Source organism: Vanessa tameamea, chromosome 4, assembly GCF_037043105.1.
Source record: "Vanessa tameamea isolate UH-Manoa-2023 chromosome 4, ilVanTame1 primary haplotype, whole genome shotgun sequence".
In the NCBI taxonomy this organism is placed as follows: Eukaryota; Metazoa; Arthropoda; class Insecta; order Lepidoptera; family Nymphalidae; genus Vanessa; species Vanessa tameamea.
This window is the reverse complement of record NC_087312.1, coordinates 11402077-11423862: the sequence shown is the minus strand read 5'-3', so window position 1 is coordinate 11423862 and position 21786 is coordinate 11402077. Positions and strand designations below refer to the sequence as shown.

Genomic DNA, 21786 nt, shown 5'->3' with positions numbered 1-21786 from the left:
CGACTGGCAACGACACAAAAATATACTAAAATTTAAAAACGAAAATGGAATTAAATAATAGTTATTATTACCAAATATTACTTTTTATTTCACAATATTAAACCGAAACGGTAGCTTTACACTTGCATTCTTAATACTAAAGCTTCATCTGCGGCGAGGTCCAAGAAAGTCGCATGGATATCGTCACTAAAATATAACAAAGGAAATGCGTTTTATTATTATGACTAAAATTCGTGTTACATCTTAGGCATACGTAATCATATCGCTAATAATTTACTTCCTTCAATAAATTGAAATAGAATAAATACAATATAATAACCAATTTCATGTCTCAGTTAACTTGGCAGACGGTGCTTGCTATCTACTCATTAAATATTCAACTGCCAAAAGCAACTAGTTTTTATCCGGATCAAAATTCTTGTCAATGGTGTCGATTGGAATGATTAATATTTCTAGCCCGGAATGGAATGCTGTTATCTATGAGTAGTAGTGACCAGTTACTCATCTGCTCAAAAACAGTTTCCAATTCTTTAAAGAAACAACAATGTAATCCACCACTAACCCGATAGTATTAAGATATCGTTCGCTCTCAGCTTTTTCATATAAAAGAAAAAGTAACAGCCTGTATGTCTCGCTAGCCCTTTCACCGATTGAGAAAAAAGTTGAACACACAATGCTCAATGCTGATACATGTTTGACATACGAGAGACACATACAGGTTTCCTCACGATTTTGTTTTTCTTCAGCGCAGAGTATGAGACGAATTATAAGCACAAATTGAACACATGAAAATCCAGTTGTTAAGATTGAGGTGTTCTAGCATTGGAACATCGCGGCATAACCATAAAATAAATATATTTGTTATATATTTCTAAATCAATCAATATGCTTAAAACATTTCTTTAAAATTAAAAACAAGATGTCGTCTTCAAGGTACTTCAAAATAATATTTGAGTGCTTTTCTTTTGCGCACCCCATTTATTTACATAGTGCTTTTCTCTGGACTCGGAAATATCTTCAGAGCGAGGAGTATTTTTATAATAATTATTTTCTAGTAAATTTATAGTTTATATTCAGAAAAACGGACGTAAAAACTACAATATTACATAAAATAAATATATACATCATACCTAAAAGTTCTTGAAGAATGAACGCTACTGACTTCTACTTCCAACTGTCCAAAAATCAGGTCGAAAGCGGTCAAATTAACAACTTGATAACTCTTTCCAACATTCATTACAACAACGTATGCATCATCGTTATACCACCTGAAATACAACTATCATTGATTATTATCACTGATATGATAACAGATTTCTGATAATACGAGGATAATAGATCAAGTAATTATCTTGTTTGAAATAAAAACAAACTAGAATACAAACATACATATAGCTTAGCTCAGTTGTTGGGACTGATACGAAACATAAAAAAAAGAAACGAACATTCTGTTGAGAAACTTAATAATCCCTTTTAAAACTGTGATAAAAAATTGTAGATCGTAATGGGTTCTAATTTTAGAAGAGTTAAAAATATATATAATAAAATTTATTTATATAGTCAGTTCAAAATTTCAAGTTTGGATACTTCAACTCATAGGGAACTTTGATATAAGTAAACACCAAAATTCCATCTTCACAGATATTGCCCAAAGCGAGTTAATTAAGACGTTGTAAACACGATATGTGATAAATAATAATTGATTTTAAAGACTGTAATTATGTACGTTCACTTGTTAAAGTAGAATTTGAGTTTTTCATTATAATCAGAATTCTAAACGTGAAAAATAATATCTAATAGAATAAGACAAACGTTGCGTCTGTAGAGAAACGTTGCGGTCTTAACCGGATATTTCTGGATTCGCTGGGGTTTAATTAGTGCTTACAAAAGATCTCGCACTGCAGTGGAAATATGTAAATGTAATAAAATCTACATGTCATAGTTGACCAGCTCAACGGATAACGAATTAGTGTACTCACAATGATATTATTTTTATTTTAATCATCATTCCTGATTTCGCCTGTTATCGAATACTGGACAGTATTTCATCAGTTTTATTTTCACAATACTGATAGTTTTTTTAATTTATTTAATGACATAGTCAATTCTCTGTTTATACTTAACTTAAATGTATCGAACTGAACAAAGATTTACAGATTTGCTAGATAAGGAAATTTAGGCCGACTTTTCTCAATATAATCTGTTTTCCAAAGTAGGTTCTCGTAAAACTGTCATGGCTAATTTATGGGAAAACGATTGATAGCTAAAAGTCTGAAGTAACTATAGCTAAAAAAGACAATAGCAATAATAAAAAAGTAACTGAAAAATATATACTTAACCTTTTAAAAGCAAATACGTTTTTGGTCAGTGCCAAGGATTGGTAGCCTCCAAGTCTGAACGCAGGACGAGACCGCAAATTTGTCAAACTTCGGTATACTTGGTAATGGGACCGGACAGCTGATCGTTGTTTTTCCACGTTTATATGTTGGTATCCATCAGCTAATGGAAGCCAAGTTTTCTCAGCATTAGAGAACCCTATAACATATTTATGTATTATGTTATATGACGATGCCTTGCAATTACAACAAAAGATACCCTCTTAAGTTACTTCTTTTTTTTTTTTCTACAATTGTACCAATAGTGAGGATGACAATAACCCAGTAGGTCAAGATCGAACTTGTAACTTTTACGTTGCTAGGTGGTCCCTAAAACATTGCACTATTGACGTATGATTTGAATAGAAAGTATTTTTTACCTGCGTTCTTTCCATTGCTCCATTGGAATGGTGTTCGGTATGGATCGCGGGAAACCTTTACAAAGTTGACCGGATCATCTGTGTTACAGGCCAAGGGATCCATCGTTTTAGTCCACGTTACGAATCCATTTGTCATACCAATTTCTTCGCCCTTTGTAATGGACAGATTGGATTAAATCGGAGTGTATGTATTTGAATTGCTTTATTATGTATTTGGCAGTCTATCAGTTTATTGTGTAACGTATTTATTAAGATACTTCTTATTATATTATTGTATTTTAAAAAAATAAATAAAGCATTCGTCATGAAAGTTTAATTTGTTGAATTATGAATGATACTTCGAAAATTTCGTCGATTCGTGATTTTCATACTATGAATTCATAGAATGAAAAAATGCCTGTGTGAAAAGTAATGCAATGTGTTCGATTTTAATAATAAGATCAAATATCTTTCGTATAATGATTCTCTATAATAATTAGAATTACACTGATGATGCTGCATTATTTAAAATTAAGCGGAATAATATATCCTGAGATACGAGTCTGATAAACGAATTAGATGCTTAGGTTATGGACAATGCGATTAAGATGAAAGCTGCGATTTTCAATATATAATTTCTTAAAAGGAACTTTATAAAAAAAAAATGTTTTTGCTTGTTTTAAAACTACTAACTATTTTTCATGGTATCGAAGTTTCACGCATATTATTTAATAGAAGAGTTACATCATATTATTTACGTGATATTCTCGTGTATTTGTTTGGTTTTATAAATAAAATATATCTTACCATATAAGTGATTGCGATTCCAGGTAATAATAGAACAAGCATATTGAAAGCATCAACCAGTTTTGGCCTAAAACGCGATGCCACTCGACTTTTATCAAGAGATCCAATCTAAAGAAAATAGTAGTTTAAAAAAAACCAGAAGTAATAAGTAGCTGTGATACTTCAATTACAACTTCTAAATCTATTATTAACTATCAGGTTGTCAGGACATTTTGTATTTATAGTTTATCTACTTTCTCTTTCATTGAATACATACTCGTATAGTAATCTAAAGAACAATTACCCCCCAATTAGCTGGCTGCCGAAGCGGTTTGTAGGTCAGCCATTTATCGACCGCATATTTGATGTCTCTCGCATCAGATTCCTTATTCAAGTCTTCTATGAGAGCGAAATTGAAGGGTATGTGAGCGTCGGAGCGCATGCCATCACCGTAATATCTCACTGCATTCTTTATGCTGGTGTAAGCTTCTGTTATCAATACCCTGAAGACAGTTTAAATCTCACGTTGAAAAAAAAATCCGCTTTTATTGCACGTTAGAAACGGCGTTGGTCATTAATTTTATAATGGTTCCCATCAACGGTACGAAATAAAAGTGCAGTTAAAATTTTTATTTTCTAAACGTTTCGTGTATCTAGTTTATTGTATGACGTCGAAGCTATATTTATATTTTTCGTTAGTTTTAAATCTCAAATAAAATTAAATTTATGTTCAAAATAAAGTACGAAAATCTAATTTTTCTTTTTTATTCTATAATTAGAAGCGCGAATAAGAGAGCCTAACAGTTTTCAACACTATTGTTTTCTTCTTAATTGGTTCGCATTGTGTTTCACGTTTATAATCATCGAGAATATTTTAATATTCCATCAAGAAATTATTTTTTATACGAGAATTCCTTATAATAAATAATTATGTGTTTGTGAAACGAACGAGTCACTGTGATCACTTGGAACCTGGTCATGAGATGATTTCAAATCATTTAGAAATGGTCATGGTAGAGTAAAAGTTAATGATTTGTTATCCCTTGAAAATTTTATTCCTAAATTCAAAAGTGAACAATTTTTAATATAATCTGTCCAAATGTTGGCGAACGAAGAGACTACAGGCAACATGAATTGTAATGTTTCATGAACACAACGGCCTGTTACATTTTTAGTATATCTATAGATAAAGAATGTTAGGAACTTAAATTACACTAGTGATATTTAACGATGTTAAAATGAAGATCTTGTCATATTTTTGTAGCCCATCATATTTAGTTAATGGTAGGGATTTGTGCAGGCCCATTTTCCACACATCATAAATTCTACCACCATGCAGCAAAATTCAATATTGATGTGTTTGAATGCTGAGAAAGTCAGTTACACTGACTGACAGGCATAAAGGACATCGTTTCATCTTAGTTCCCATGGTTTGTCGCGCATTGACGATATAAGGAATGGTTAATTTGTTTACATAGCCTATATTTATGGGCAGTGGTGACCAGTTACCATCAGTGGACCCATTTGCTCATCCGCCTAACTATACCATAAATTATTAAATTATATACCAATAATATGCAATCTATTGCACTCATTCCAAATTTCATAATAGGTATGTTCACATTAAACACAATACATTAAGAGTATCATGTTATACTACATTGATATTAGAATTTATTTATTCAATAATTTAAAATTGAATACTTTGAAGTCCATGATATTATCGACCAAATACACAATGTTACATTTGAAATATGAGTAAGATTTTAGTGGAATTATAATAATGAATAATTAATTGAATACTTCACGAAGTTTTTATATGTTCAATAGATATAAAAAATGGTTATATTTAAAATAATATAAGCAACATACCTTGTTAAATTATCTCTAAGTGTCAATGCGTCAAATACTTCGCGAAATTGGGAAATCAGATCATAATTTTCTTCATGGTCTTTGGTGTAAATATGATCTAGATAGTCATAATCATCAGGCCCAAGTCCTGGTTTTCCAGTTGCCGGTTCATCGGGATAAATTCCTCCATATAGATCCTTGTCAACTTCAAATATATAGTTCACGGAATTCATAGAAAATCCAGCTACTCCTTTCTCTAACCAATATTTTAGGATGTTCTGAAAAAAGTTTTTTTGGACATATTGACCACTATGATGTAGCTGATCCATTTATTTAAGAAATATTTTACGCTTCTTCGGTAAAGAAATTATCCTTTCAGATTACTAATGTCTCTATGACAAGAGATGAATTTTACAAGTTTTTTTTTCATCAAAGAATAAAACAAAAGATCGTGTTAATACGTTAAAAGCAGTGTCTCTTAAATCTGTAATGGAGTTGTTCTTTGATGGATGACTACAAAGTTTGTCGTATCGGTTCTTTGAAACTTAGTATCGATTTCTTATTCGCTTCATACACAGAAGAGTTAGCATTATTTAAAAAGATTTATGATTACAGTTCCTTTTAAAAGTTTGTTCAGTAGGTATGTGCGATTTATAGTGCTTAAAATCAAATCAATTCACATTATTTTATTCAATCAAGAAGTATTGCCACTTTGTTAGTATTTAAGGTAAAACCTAACATCGGTTCGAAACAGAAAATAATATTATAAGTTCGTCTTTTTTACTGTCGATAAACGGAAGTATGCTGATGGAGATTTATAGATTTTAATAAATCATTTCATAGCTCAAACTGGTTTTTTTAATGACATTTTTAGGAAAAAAATTACCATCATTAATATTTTATAAATAACACTTTTTCACTCGTATTTTTTTTTCTGTACAACTAATCAAAATGTAATTTAGAATATGAGGGTTTTATGAACCTACCTACAATATCATTACTTTTTAAGCAAGTATTTATAGATTAAATGACATCTATGTTAAAGTATCTGGCACAACATGCGCGTGAGTCGTAACTAATAATTGCTTTCAAACAAATTTAAAGAGGCATCTGCAACATAATATACCTGGCACTCGACAATCATAAATAAAGATAACTAACCTTTATTTCTTCCTCGACAACGGGATTTCTAAAGTTTAAATCCGGCTGGGTGACACCGAACTGATTCAAATAGTATTGATCACGGATTGGCGAGTATTGCCAGGCGCTTTTTCTAAAAACACTGATCTGAAATTCAGAATGAAATGTACAAAACGATGAAAGTACATAAAACGAAAGGTATTCGTTTGCATGGAATTGGATACAGTTTTTGTTATCCCTTAGCAGTAATTTGCTTGCGCAGAGTAAAACAACATGTATGTTAACTAAATTTATATACAGATGCTTAATTTTTAAAAAAAATTGTCTAGCAGAGTGATTCTGTAATGATTCATTTCACTTTTCTGTCGTGGAATGGTGACAACTGACTTACGGTGATATGCCATTTTGATACGTGTATACTGTACATTTTTATTAACATTAAAGTCAATATCGCTTATCACGTATTCCACGCTCGTTTAGTTTCCATGAGATACCAGTTACTTTTCCACGAGTTAATATTATTCAATGAAAAAAAAAAGGTAATATATTAAATAATTATAGTTCTAATCATTTCCTATAATATATTAAATCCCATAATGCTTGTACTAAGCAATATCACGTATTAGTACTACTGACATATTTTTATATAAAAGAGGTTTATCTATATAATTTCTAGGTCATGATAGCACAGAGCAAGCAGAGTTTCCTTATTAACGGAACACACATCATCTCCGCTTTCATAGCAGAATTCATCAACATAATAATGTCACTATGGATACGGCCGTACATTAATGTCTTGTAAAACCACAAAACTATTCGTCTGTGGATATTTAATATAATATCGATAACATTGTTTATGATTTGGTTTCGTCATAATTAATTAATTTTTCAAATATGTAAAAGCATTATTATAATCGTAGTTTTGACAAAATAGAGTTTATGTTGAAAGAAAAATTTATAATTAAACGTGTCATTTCTTTGAAATCTATGTTATATATAAACCTATTAATGAGCCTACTTCTGAGTCCTCCACTCCACTTGAGAAGGCTTGGAAGTTGGAGCTTACTCGTGGCGCTAAAATTGGTATTGAATTAGTGATATCAATTTTCGTCCTACAAATGCAAGATTCTTGGAATAATTTTCTTTACCACCGAACACGAGATATTTTATTAAAACAAATTAGTAACTAAAACCTGAGTTTAAATGCGCACCCTCTGTTAAAAATTAACGCCTTCTTACAAGTGGGTCAGCTCGTCTGTCAGTAATTTAATACATAGATATACATTTACGTTAAAAAATAATGCTCACCCAATTGTTTGGGGGGCGTCTCCTGCCTTGCGCATCCAAATGGCCGTTTTCCCAAACAAACCAATCATGGTAATATTCGTCCTTGTTCGAAGATTTTATAAACCATTCGCTCTCATTACTCGTATGATTTGGGACGAGTTCTAACACAATTTTCATGTCTGAAAGATTATTTCTCTTATTAAGTTACCTGTATATAATTGTTGTTTAGGTGTGGTTGCTGAAACCATGTGGAGTATTCTGATGTTATGCCCCTTGTGCCTGAAGTGCACTGGCTAACTCACCCTTCAAAATGGAACTCAATAATACAATGTATTACTATTGACGGTACCTGGGTGATACCTACTCAGAAGGGTTTGCACAAAGCCCTACCAACAAGTAAATATAACACCGTTTAACTGACAAAAAAGTGACATATGGAATTTTTGTATGTAGTAAATCTTATATTTTAGTAGATTTCAATTTTATTTTGAAATATAAAATAATTTGAAAACTTTTCCTCTTGAAATGTGCTGAAAATGAATCAAAAAATTTTGTAATCTTTAATTAAAGTATTTTTTCATGTTATTCGACATCAAAAGACCTAACCAATAGCAAAAAAGCCGAAAAGTTGTATATTAATACAAAAAAATTTCCTCGAGAAAAAAAACGACTTACGAATATTTTCATCGGTTTATTTGTGCGACTACGTTACGAGTATCATCATGTTTTATCTTTTACCGTCGCTCACTCGCTTTAATTATTTCATTAGAATCTTTACAAATATTAAATAAATCTTCTAAGAGATTTAAAGGATCTTTTTCTGAATTTGGATGTACAAATTAGAGTCACCCCGTCACGTGGGAGTTATAAGAACCTCCTTATTAGGTCCTCAATATTATAGGTTACAGGTGCTGACAAAATTATATGCGTATTATTGTCGGACAGCTATGCTTATGGACCCTATAAGATATATTGAGAAGATTTGAAGCATTCCATCATGTGGATTGGATTCTATTGCGGATTAATTCATATGCAATTTGGAAGATTTTCGTCCAAAACAAACCGATGTCCTTACGATATTTTTTATTTCATTAAGTCACGCATATGAAGATTTAGTGTTGTAGTTTGTATTTGAAAATGGCATTTTTATTGGCTATCGTGACGTAAAAACTGAAACTTAGATCTAAGATTCATAGGGAAGCAAAAGGAAAAAAAAACTTAACGTTATTATATAAAGCACGCGTGTTTCAAATATAATTTGAATTAAGAAATTACTTTCATGAAATATAATCGCTTCAACAAAATAAACTTGTTAGTACAAATAATTGTATGTTATTTTAGTAATTATAATGTACGTTTTAATTGTACATGATTATTTTCATTAATTTCATCAAATTGAGTTATTAAAAATTATGGTTTATGAAAATCCATATCTAACCAACATCAGGAGTAGAAGTAATATTTATAACTAAATAATTCTTATGTACCGTGCCGTTGGGTTTTTGGTAGAATAGATTCATCCCATCTTAATCTGATAAACTACTCAATACTATCAACACGAATACTAAAATACGTAACATATATATTTATATATGTATATAATTCTTTTTTTTTAAAGTTAACATAGCCTGTTGATTCTTTTGCGTTTCATTTATTAACTAATACGACAGCCCGAGATACTTTTTTATTTTATTTTAATACCACAGATAATAAAAACATATAGCAATATTTTAGGTCCACTGGAATTAATTTAGAGTAGAGATTAATAAAATTGGCGCCATTATATTCAGGAGGATAATATTTGCTCTTAATGTAATATCATATTATCTGATATCTTCAAACTACGTGTTAATGTAAGTTAAGTGCCTGAATAACCCCTACTATATTTCAAGCAAAGTTCGGAAAATTGAGTCGCTAAAAAACCTTTCTATTTCCATTGTATTGTAGGGCTACTCACTTATTTCATTAGCCTTTTTGAGGAGTTGTTCGAAGTCTTCCATGGTTCCGTAATCTGGTTGAATTGAGTAGAAGTCACTTACATCGAAACCGAAATCTTGATTCGGAGACCGGTAGATAGGTGATAACCATGCAGCATCAACGCCCAGATCCTTTAAGTAATCAAGTCTCGATGTGATACCTTCAAAATGTAAAAAAATATATATTTTATGCGTAATACCCGATATGATTTTACCCAAGAATTGTACCTATTAATGATTAAGATTAAGATTAATTCAAGTCATCCCAATAAAAAGTCAAATAAGTCCTGCCAAATTCAATTTAAGACTCAGAGGTACTCTGGATTTTAACTCTGGAAGTTCGGTTAGAATCTACGTATATTATAAGATTGTCTCGGAATTTTAAAAATGAAATATATTAAGTGAAAATAGTGACATGTGTGAGGAATCTAACCATTTATATCCCCAATTCCATCGCCATCACTATCCATAAACGATCTCGGATAAATCAGATAAAAAACCGCATTTTCCCACCAATCCAGTTTCACGTTCACGTTTTCATATCTGCCATCAACAGCTGCGAATAACACGGGAAGTATCATCAACATGTCTGAAAAAGGCAAACTTTTTTAACAAATTTCTGGAGCAAACAATAGAAGTTGGAGAGGTTTTTCACGAAAATTCACAAGGAGTGAACTGTTTTTTGTACTATACATTTAGATAGTAAAATTTTGTGCACGATAGTATTTTTAACAGAATTCTGTTAATTATTACATAATCTAAAGTTTATAAATATATTATGAATGACTTCAAAAAGTTCTTGAGATAAAGAAAAAATAACTAACTTTGCTACCTACGACATAATGTACTTTTCAATTTTTTTCTTTAACTCTATATTTAAGTTTTTTATTATTTATCTGATGTGCAATATTATTTTTAGTAATAGATAACGAAATTTTAAGTCTTTCGGTATGATTAGAATAAAATTTTAAACCCAATTTTGAGTCCAATATTTTATCAGTAACGTTTTAGACGCAAAGTTTACTTAGTTACACAAAAATATTGCAAGTACATTAAGTTTTTAGGGTTTCAAAGAAACAAAAAGGAACCTTTAAGATTTCGGCCTGTCTATCTGTGCGTAGACTGACCGTATGTCACAGCTAATTTACTTGGAGACTTTTGACACTAGGTGTAATTTAGAAGGAAGTTATTCTATACTGGTCTGGCTGGTCTAATTTGTAGAGAAATTATAAAAAAGCAGAGGCAGTTCATAAAACAAAAAAAAACACAAACGTCTGACTACGAGACTTTTACGAACGTTCTAACGGGATACAGTTTTTTAATTTTTCTTAAACATTTAACCACTGATCCTATCCACCACAACGCATACAACTTCAGACTTAAAAGGTCACTCCGATAAATCATATACTTACTTATAAATAAAGGTTGATTTTGATACTTGAATGAATCATTTATACATATAATAAAATTGGAGTGTCTGTTTGTAACATTAAAATAACCGCGTTTTACTAAATGCATATGTATGTATACACGGTACATATACTTAAATAACATTTTTACAATTTTTGTCTCTCTGTCTGTCTGTTTTTTCCGGCTAATCACTGGAACGGCTGGACTGACTTTGACGGAACTTTCACTGGCAGATAGCTGATGTAATAAGCAGTAACTTGGGCTACTTTTATTTTAGAATTATATGTACACACCTATACATATACACAAAATTCAAACACGCACGAAGTCGCGGGCACAGCCAGTATCAAGAATATTATTACAAAAATAAATACTTACTTAGTAAGATATTAATACTTGCAATTTAATTTTACAAACATCACAACTAGGTTCTATTAGAACTGTTTTCTAATGGACGAATGAACGGAATTTATAAAACATCTCCTTATATTACATTAGCGATGAATGTTTTTGCAAACATTTCTTTTGTTTTCACCAAACGTTACTCTAATGGACGTCGTATCATATGAAGTTTGATAAACAGATGATCAATGGATGCCCTTTTATTTTATACTTATGTTTCTTAACTAATAATACTGTTCATAGATTTGTACACATCTAACGGAGTATAGTGTACAGTTATTCACATCACAAAGTGTTGCGCAGAAACGCGTTTGCGTGCTAACGCGCTACTTCGAGCGGTAAAGTCGCTTTTGTACGTGTAAACCAATGCACGTATTTGCGCGCTTTCTTGAGTGTACGTTAACGGGCCCTAGCGCGCTCGCGTAAGCCTATGTAGGCTCTACGGTGATTTTACGAAATGTGGGCATACAACCAACAAGGATTTTATGAGATTTTCATATGTAATATATTAATATGAGTAGAAGATAATAAAATGTCGTATCGAGAAGTTTTTTTGATAATGAAAATTAATATTAGTATTTTCTTTCTTACAGGTAAGCCGTAATGCGCATGAATTTAACATCACAGTAAGTCTTAAGTATTGGAGTCTAAGCAAACCTAACCTATATGACAGAAAATCGGCAGCGAACCAATTTTCAATCGAAACTTTTACATTACCGGTTAACATTTCGCGAAGAATTTACTTATTCTAACCTTTTTCATTTTGATTTTTTTCAAAGTACCTCTAAGTAAATAATGACTTAACCCAAATGAGTGCTTCTTTATTCGTCTTAAAACTAAATTTGATGTAATATGAAAAAAAAGAACACACTACAATACCTTGTATGGAATTTATAGAACCCGGTGTTTTAAATGGTTCTAATTTTAGTAGAAAACTAATTTCGATTCGACACATGAATTAAATTAAGCAAATTGTATTTTCCTGATAGCTCTTGTCTTCGAAAAGAATATCTCAAATCGGGATAATTTTCAAGGTCATATTCAAATTAGACGTGACTTTCCATTAAGCAAAGATACAAAGATCTTCAAAACTTGGTGCAGGCAACGTTTTACTCATAGTTGATTAGGGTCAGACCTCGGAGCGAGATTAAAGAGAAAGGACCCCTAGATAGCGTATATTTAAAAGCCGTATAATTTTAAATTAATATTCTGAAACTTAAGACGCATGTTATTTAAAATATTAATAACGTATTAGTCACGTAAATGGAATGGTCTTTATTTTAAACAATACCGAATTAATTCGCTGCGTCTAATTTCTAGTAGCTCATACTTTTTAATAAAGTTTACAAATGAAATAAATAAAACTTTTGTTTTTTACATACATTAGCAGCCTGTAAATTTCCCACTGCTGGGCTAAGGCCTCCTCTCCCTTTGACGAGAAGGTTTGGAGCATATTCCATCACGCTGCTCCAATGTGGTTTGGTGGAATACACATGTGGCAGAATTTCGTTGAAATTAGACACATGCAGGTTTCCTCACAATGTTTTCCTTCACCGCCGAGCACGAGATGAATTATAAACACAAATTAAGCACATGAAAATCAGTGGTGCCTGCCTGGGCTTGAACCCGCAATCATCGGTTAAGATGCACGCGTTCTAACCACTGGGCCATCTGAGCTCTCTCAAATAAACTTATTAAACACTGGAAGAAATGACAAATGGGTTTAATAAAATGATTAAAACTATTGATTTTTTATTTCCAACAGAGGTGGTGAAATAGTTTAGTCGGTCAAGTAATACATTACTGTAAATTTCTTAGTGCAGGATGGGTAGCTCCATAGGGAACGCACCGGTGCGACCCACGCTCAGCATCCATCAAGACCTGTCTCAAAGACGTAGCGGACGGATATCATCCTTCACACTTCGGTGATAAAATCCAACTATGAATAATGCGGCCTTTTACTGATAAATATAAATAAATTAAAAGTAAAAAACACTCTTTAAAAACAAGCTTTTATTTAAATGCACTAAAAAGAAAAAAATAATAACGCCACAAGCCTTTATATCATAAAAATTGTGTCAAAAGTGTTGTGTCAATTGCGAAATGACTTTAGAAGTTAAAAGTAAAAGTTTTAGTGAATAAGATTATTTTTTTCTTGACGTTTGTATTTTTTTGGTAAGGTCTGTGTTGGTAACAACAAAATGTGATAACTGAGTGGTTCCTACTTAGAAGGGCTTGCTTAAAACCCAAACACCACGTAAACTTAAAAGACATCGCTAACACTTCTTTTTAAAAAAAAACCATAAAAAGACAATAAAATATATGTGTAAATTTTTCAAATCAATGCATTTGCTGCTACTAATACTTTTAAAGCCCTGTAGCATATAGTTCATTAAATTGCGAGACGACCATCAGATAAACCATCGAAAACGCTAGCAATCACAATTGTATTTAAATTGCCAGAACACCGTAACAATTGAATTGAGAATGTTTTTATTTTGTTTTTAAGCCAACTATTGGCTAACCATAACAATTAATACTTGATTGTTCGATAGTTCGCCTGCAGAAACAATTCCGAGTAAACGCAGTTCACGGAAACAGTAATATTTAATTTTTGACTTATAAAAATTTAAAACAGTCACTACCTGTAATTACCATAAACTCTATATATTATTATTAACAAGTATTAATAAACAAGACATATATAAACATAAGATTTTATATTTAAGGCCTAAATGTTAATAATTCTTATGTAAATAAAAATGATATACCATATTATATGAAAAGATATATTCGTAAATGATAAAAGAGCTTAGAATTAATATTCATTGATTTTTAGTTTATATTTAATTTTATAAGATGACAACATATGTATGTACGTTTTCTATTTTTCGGTAGAATCTACATTCCAAAATGGTGGTAACTGTACATCCAATTTCATACATCACGATTCGACGATCCGACACAGCTGCCTATTTCAAGCACAAGACTAACGGCTTTTCGAGATACAGGACAGTAAACACTTCCACCTTCAACCTCTCTGCAACTACTGAGAGTTTTGTGGCAATATACCCAATAACCTTTTATCGATCTGTCATGGGGCTTGAACCGAGAACCTCAGAATATATGGCCTTTGATCAATCCACTAGACCAACGAGGCAGTCTATATCTAATCTATATTTATTAATTAATCCAATACTATAATTACAAAAGTTTATTTATGAAACGGATAAATGACAATGTTATTATACGTATATCATCGGACAATCGTTTTGACGTGTATTAATTGTATCGATGTATTTTCCGCTAACTTCGTCTGTAATGTGGGTATAGGCGATGTCACCCTCCCTCGATTGGATTAACGATCTTTACGCGTCTTTCCACAAATTCAATTTGCTATAGTATTATGTGGTAAATGTTCTTAACGATATAACTGTTGAATTTTCATTTCATTGTACCGTTTTAGAATTTGTAGCTTTGTATAGAATAGATAGAAATTTTATGTTTAAACTTTATATTTATTTCATTGCCAAAAATTATTTGAAATTAAAAATGTAAAGCTGTATTTTAAGTACAAGCCGTGTTGATTTTTATTTTTGTTATATTTATAAATACTGTAAGCTTTATTAAAATTAATATTCGTTTTATAAAGTCATATTTAAATACATCATGATATTTATGGTACTATAAATAATAATACTTTATTTTATCTGTAACCAACGCCCGACGCGAATTTTTTAATAAAACAACTGAAAAGTACGCTTAACGAAAAAATAGTTATATTATGTTATAAATCAGAAATGGGAATAAATTAATATTTTAACTAGTAATTTTACAGCAAAATATAGATCAATTTTACGTTTTTTTTTTTTTTACTAATTTTGTTTTACTTTTATTTCTGTGTGTTTCGTTTTGTTTGTGGTGTACAATAAAGTATATTTCATTTCATTCATTTCATCAAAGCTTCTCTACGAATTACATTTTCAAAATTTTTTAATTTTAGTTGTCAAGGCCAATATTTTATTTGTACAGTTACATAATTCGCAGCGAACGATATTTTTAATCTGTGATATCTTCTACAGTATTAAATATATGACATTGTCTTAATAAAAATATCTACCTAGATAACTAGAATATTTATCTAAATAAAAAATAATAATTAATCAGAATGAATAGCTTGGACTTGGACTTTTTCGAAGGCTTTTTTAAGACCTAATTATTAAAATTTTCTAGGACATTATTTTGATCTTCTAAGGTTTAGCATTACCAATGTAAGCGTAGGAAACAGTATATTAGATAAAGCACCGTAATCACTTACTCTCTAACAGTGTAAACCGTATCAAGATCAGTTCAGAAGATAGCGGCGATACAGACAGACGCAGAAAGCGACTTTTTTATACTATTTATTACTTCAATTACGGAAATAAAGTAAATAAACTATTTATGTTATATCTCAAATACATTAAAAATAATTCAATCAGCGAAAATCTGCTGTTATGTCACATAAATTGTTACAACGTATAGCGAGATTAAGTTATGCCCTGGTACAGTTAGTTGGTTCCATGTATGTCGGGAATACATAACGAATTCTTTCTGTGGAACTTTTCCATAGTTGCCTTTATGAATAATTAAATGGTGTCTGTGTAACTTCATCGGCTTCCACGTGTTGTGAAATATTTCGTGTTATTTTGCGCTTTATTTTTAGTTATTAATACATCAGCATTATACATATTTTTTGTATTGATTTACTTTAAACTATTTCATATAAATATTTTATTCAGTATTCAAAAGTTCATTTAATGTACCGATGTTTTTGTGTAATACATATTATGCTTGAGATTTCAAATAATTAAAAAAAATATATTATTTAATACATATCTTTTTTACGCTTGTAACTTTATTTAAATATCTTTATTGCATTAATTAGAAACAAAAAAAAAAAAATTATCAGTTTGTTATCATTAGCTTCTGTTTTATTTCTGAAGAACTTTGACCACCGCTTCCTTTTATTATTTAGGGTGATGTAGGTAAACCTAATACTGACAGCCTGTAATGCCCCACAGCTGGGCTGAAGTCTCTACTTCTTACGCCAATGTGAGTTGGTGGTCTGTCGTTTTGTCGAGAAATTTTCTCTATGATATTTTCCTTTAACCTCTTAAAGTGAATTTAAACAAAAACTTTTAAGAGATTCTTATAATGTGAATATTCGATATAACTTAACTGTTATTTAATCAAAGATTAAAATTAAAACTAGGTACATACTATATAATACTGCACGTAATATATACTGTACATATACAGAGTACATAACAAACTCTTTGCGTGTTGCTCAAATAGCATAATTAGAGGGTACAGGGAAAAAAGGTTGACAATCTGTGTTCTAAAGTATTAAACATTTGAGAAACGGCTTCGCTGAGAGAAGTTAGCAAAGTATGTTAGTCGTAGGGATCTTTGGTATTATGCATGGTATACACATACTTAACTTGTTTATATGCTATTAAATACCTAAATACACCATAACTTGTAATTGACTTGTAACTAAACATTTGAGGAAAAGTAACGATATACCTACTTCGGTATATTTTTTTAATAAAACGGAATCTAAATATTTTGTCTAAATATAGTTCGTCGACGACTTTTTTGTTTTTTTTTTTTAAATAATAAATTTCAGCAACGGCTCTATTGAATAGTAGAAGTTGAAATAATAACAGTCGTACCAAAGTTTCCCTTCGATTTTCATAACAATAACGTCATATTGTACGTAGCGGGTGTCTTAAACAAGAAAACTACCGCTGAATATATCTGAAATATTGTAATATTTATTAATTAAGGAATACTAATATAATAATAACAATGTGATTCCCATAGCATTGGTACAAGGAACAAACAAAAACTTGTTACTCCTGTTACTCGACTGCATAGAGTCAGTAACTCTTTTGGGGGGGCAATGTACAGTTCTACAACAGGATCCCAGAAAGCGTTCAAATTGCTTCTGTTGCCAAATTAAAAACACATTGGCAATGAAACGACCGCCTCCTGGCTATTACTATTCATATACAACATATGTATTTAATTAGTTTGACAAAAAAAAGACCCGCAGAGTTTCTTTCGCCGGTTCTTCTCAGGTCAGTGTGTTTCCTTTTCCGAACCGGTGGTAGTGTTTAATTTGTATATCAATGAGTAAATGTAATGCTTCTATATTGAATAAAGGAATTTGAGTTGAGTTTGAATTAATTACTGATATTTCTATGAGAACCAGGGGGCGACAATATATATATATATATATGCATATATATCAAGCGTCAAAAGCGCAATATAGTCGCAGATTCAAACCTTCCCCTTGGGCTATTGTGGTGTATATGTTATATACAGATAAATACCAATAATACAAGTATTTATTAAACGACTTTTTTCATCACGTAATATAAGATTAGACCAGCTACCATTATCTGAGGGCGAGATGTAGGAAATTGGTTAGATTGTATCGAAAATTCGATTGTGACTTGGATAAAAGCGAAAATAGATCTTATTGAATGTTTTATTGACCACTCTTTATTGTCCCGACTCGAAATGAAAAGATCGTTCAAACTGTAATTGGGTTGGATCTTTGACAATCAATGTATTTGAAGAGATACGCTTTCAAATATATAGTGTTAGCCGAGTTAAAAAAATCTATTTATGAACGGCTTAGGGCTTATTCCACCACGCTACTTCAATTATATCAATGCATAAATTAAAAATAGGTAAAGCAGATTTTCATGCAACAATTGCAGATGTCCTAACCGTAATTTATTTTTGTACCGAGTACGAAATAAATAATAATCGTAATTAAGTAAGTATATGATATTTCAAAAGATTTTGGTGCTCATCCGGACTTGAACCCATAATCTTTCGTTGATATTTCAGGGTTTTAACCAATTGGCTCACGCTAATGTATGTATATAACACACTTAAGCTTCAAACTATTAGCCATAAATACATCGCTGTAATTTGTAAATGTCTAATTTTAACGTTATTTCAAACCGACTTTAATATGTTTATGTAATATTTTACATCAAGCGCTTTGTTTGCTTTAATTTATTATTTAGTTAGGTTACACAATAATGAACTCATTTATCAAAAGTCAACTGATAATATATTACAGTGATTACAGGCTGAGAATACATTTTTATTAAAAAAATGACTTGAAATAAAATCATTGCTCAAATCGTAATCGTGTACTTTGATTTTTAGTCTGAGATTAGTAAACTAAATATATATTACGAAATTACATTTTGTGTGTAATTCTATTTTAACTAAAATATACTTTTTTTGTAATTATGGTATTTATTACATTCTTAGTTAGTTGCTTGAGAGTCTTGATTACTGAATGAATCAGCTTCGAAATGCATTAAAAAAAACGGCAAAGTGCGAGTCGGACTCGCACTTGAAGAAATCCATTCCGTTATTTAAAAAAACGGCAAAAAATCATGTATGTTGTACGGGAGCCCTTAAATATTTATTTTATTCTTGTTTCCACTAACAGCAAAAATAATTTATCACCTGTGAAAATTTCAAGTGTCTAACTATCACGATTCATGAGATACAGCCGTGTGACTGACGGACAGACAGACGGACAGACGGACAGTAGAGTTTTAGTAATAGGATCTGTTTTATCCTTTGGGTACGGAACCCTAAAAACGATTAGTGGGAATTGCTAAAATTTCTTTTTAAATCTGTAAACTTCATTGGTATATCTTCAAAATACACAGATCGATATAATTATTGCTTTTACTATAATCGTTGAGGTAGCATTATTTTTCTTGTTTAAATTTTCATTCCGTATACTTTAGTTAGTACTATCGTTGTTGTTCTCGAATATTCTTGTCTTCACATACATTATGTGTGTTTCTATCAGGTACTTTTGATGCCTGCACGTTTATAAACTAGTCGCACACGCACAGCTTCACAGGAAAATTAATAGAGTTTGTGTTTTTCAGAAACAAACAGATACAAACAAATAGAATGATATTACGAGCACAGTTCAATCTTGCCCTAATTTTATTCGCTATGAATATCAGATGGCAATGTAGATATTGACGTAGAAATTTCAAACACACGCACTGTGCTCACAACGACGTGTCGATTTGTGTTGCTTTGTAACGTGACACTCAAAGGAATTGATCGGGCAGAACATGAAATGCATATTGACTATACGAATGCTTACATTGTAACATGTTCTTTCTTGGTGGTAGGGCTTTGTGCAAGCCCGTCTGAGTACCACCCACTCATCAGATATTTTAACGCCAACCGGAATACAACAGTACTCAGTATTGTTGGTTCTGGTTTAAAGGGCGAGTGAGCCAGTATAACAGGCACGAGAATTTTAGTTCCCAAGGTTGGTAGCGCATTGGCGATGTAAGGAATAGTTAATATTTCTTACAGCGCCATTGTCTATGGGCGGTGGTGACCACTTAGCAACAAGTGGTCCATATGCTCGTCCGAAAACCTATACCATAAAAAAAAGTTACAATTATAATTCACCTTGCTACCTTTGAATTATTCAGATTGTCAAATTAACAGTACCTTTTGACCGGAGGAGCAGCCCAGATCAAGATCAGACCACCGTTTACGTGGCAAACATTCGTAATGTATGTATGTACATAGGTATATCAATGCATACCTTAATAAGTTAAAGCATAATTGGTGGTAAGATTGTGTTTGCATTATAACAAATTCTATTTTTTCTTGGTGGTGGCTTACAAGGTGAGTGACCCATGGTAATTTCAAATACATTATCCCAAGATTGGCGGCGCGTTGGCGATTTAAGGAATGGTTAATATTTCTTGTAGAGCCAATGCCTATGGGCGATGGTGACCACTTGCCATCAAGTTACCATTTTGCACGTCTCTTTATCTAGTATTATTTTTTTATATTTCTTCGATCTTCGCTTTTGTAAAACTAATTTTTTAGCTATAACATTACACGTACTCGTTGGTTACTTTTACAAATTTATAAAAACAGTTTGGAAATTATTTTCTAAATTCCATCAAATTATTCAACTATCAACAAACTAAACAACTATTTTAATTAAATTAACTTTTATACCAAAAGTTTTGATTTTTTACAGTTTGTAACTTTTGATACACCGCACAAAAATAAAAAAATCAGTGACTCGAAACGAAAGCAATTTATTTTAACTGTACAGTCTATGTCGTTACCAATGGAACTGTGGGTCGTCAATGAAGTTCATATAAAAAAATGGAACACAGAATCTATAGTCACACTTAAACTTGTGTGGTCAAGTGAGATTATCACAATAGTTTGCAATCATTTAGTCGAACAATTAGGCCCAAATCTTAAGCTCACTCTACACTTGGACTCAGTTCATTGTATTCGAAATTCACGAATGGGAGTGGATAATGTATGAAATACACTCGCATATATATTTCTTCTATCCTCTGTCACGATATTTCTTATTTAAATCCTGTGACTCAGTGGCGTGTAATATGAACCAATTCCAGTGTGTCTATTTTTTGGCTGAATGATTGTGTTCATGGACTAAGTGGTATTTCACAATCTGAAGGTATCAGATGTCGGTGATTATGATGATATCTGACCCGGGAATCGAACAGATTTAAGTTCTACCACGTTATATTTGTTTAATGTCGCATGTTGTAAATGCCTAAACTGTGCTTGTAGTTGAAATTGTTCATTGAAACACTGTGAACTGAACGATCTTGTGAAAAGGCACCAGACGTGTAGCAGCCTTTAGGAAATCGAACACACCTTTGCAATTAATTGATTCGTAAGCGACGACAACGCGGAAACATCAATAAAGCTACGGCCACACCTGTGCGCTCAGACAAAACGACTCCTTCAAAGACTCTTGGCAATTATCACAAAATTGTAGTATCATTGTCGATTATTTTTGATGACTCACTTCATTCAGACATATTATTGTTTATTGTCCAAGTGAAATAGATACTCTGCTAAATATTTTAATTTCCAAGAATATTTAATATTTTATTTAAATCAAAAGTCAAAGTCTACCTCTTAGAAATCGGATACAATGAAACATAATTATATAGACTCATATCGAATTCCTCTTGACCGATAAATTGATATAATAAACTATTATTAATAATTAATTCTGATATATTTTACAGACTCAAATTCTATTGTTTCGAATACAATTGACTGTTAAGTATTTTACGGAGT

General features: G+C 31.4%; 2 protein-coding genes across 9 annotated transcripts in view; one reads left to right on the top strand and one right to left on the bottom strand.

Annotated features, from left to right (window-relative positions):
• The window catches only part of Pde1c (Phosphodiesterase 1c), a 442898-nt gene that overhangs the window by 317218 nt on the left and 103894 nt on the right, over window positions 1-21786 (top strand). The window lies entirely within an intron of this gene.
• Window positions 71-11630, bottom strand: LOC113395381 (maltase 2-like). The gene is made up of 12 exons (XM_026632983.2): window positions 11563-11630; window positions 10208-10363; window positions 9756-9935; window positions 7820-7977; window positions 6533-6658; window positions 5393-5649; window positions 3825-4023; window positions 3542-3649; window positions 2756-2906; window positions 2340-2535; window positions 1131-1268; window positions 71-186 (listed from the first exon to the last, which is right to left on the bottom strand). Exons 2-12 carry the CDS (start codon window positions 10359-10361, stop codon window positions 117-119), a joined length of 1737 nt encoding a protein of 578 aa, XP_026488768.2. The 5' UTR covers window positions 10362-10363; window positions 11563-11630; the 3' UTR covers window positions 71-116.

Excerpts from the sequence above, each read along its gene's own strand:
- LOC113395381 (XM_026632983.2), bottom strand. The coding sequence starts at position 10,361 with ATGTTGATGATACTTCCCGTGTTATTCGCAGCTGTTGATGGCAGATAT. Across the intron at positions 4,024-5,392 it reads CTTAGAGATAATTTAACAAG|GGTATTGATAACAGAAGCTT; the intron begins GTATGTTGCTTA and ends AACTGTCTTCAG. Across the intron at positions 2,907-3,541 it reads GAATCGCAATCACTTATATG|GGCGAAGAAATTGGTATGAC; the intron begins GTAAGATATATT and ends TCCATTACAAAG.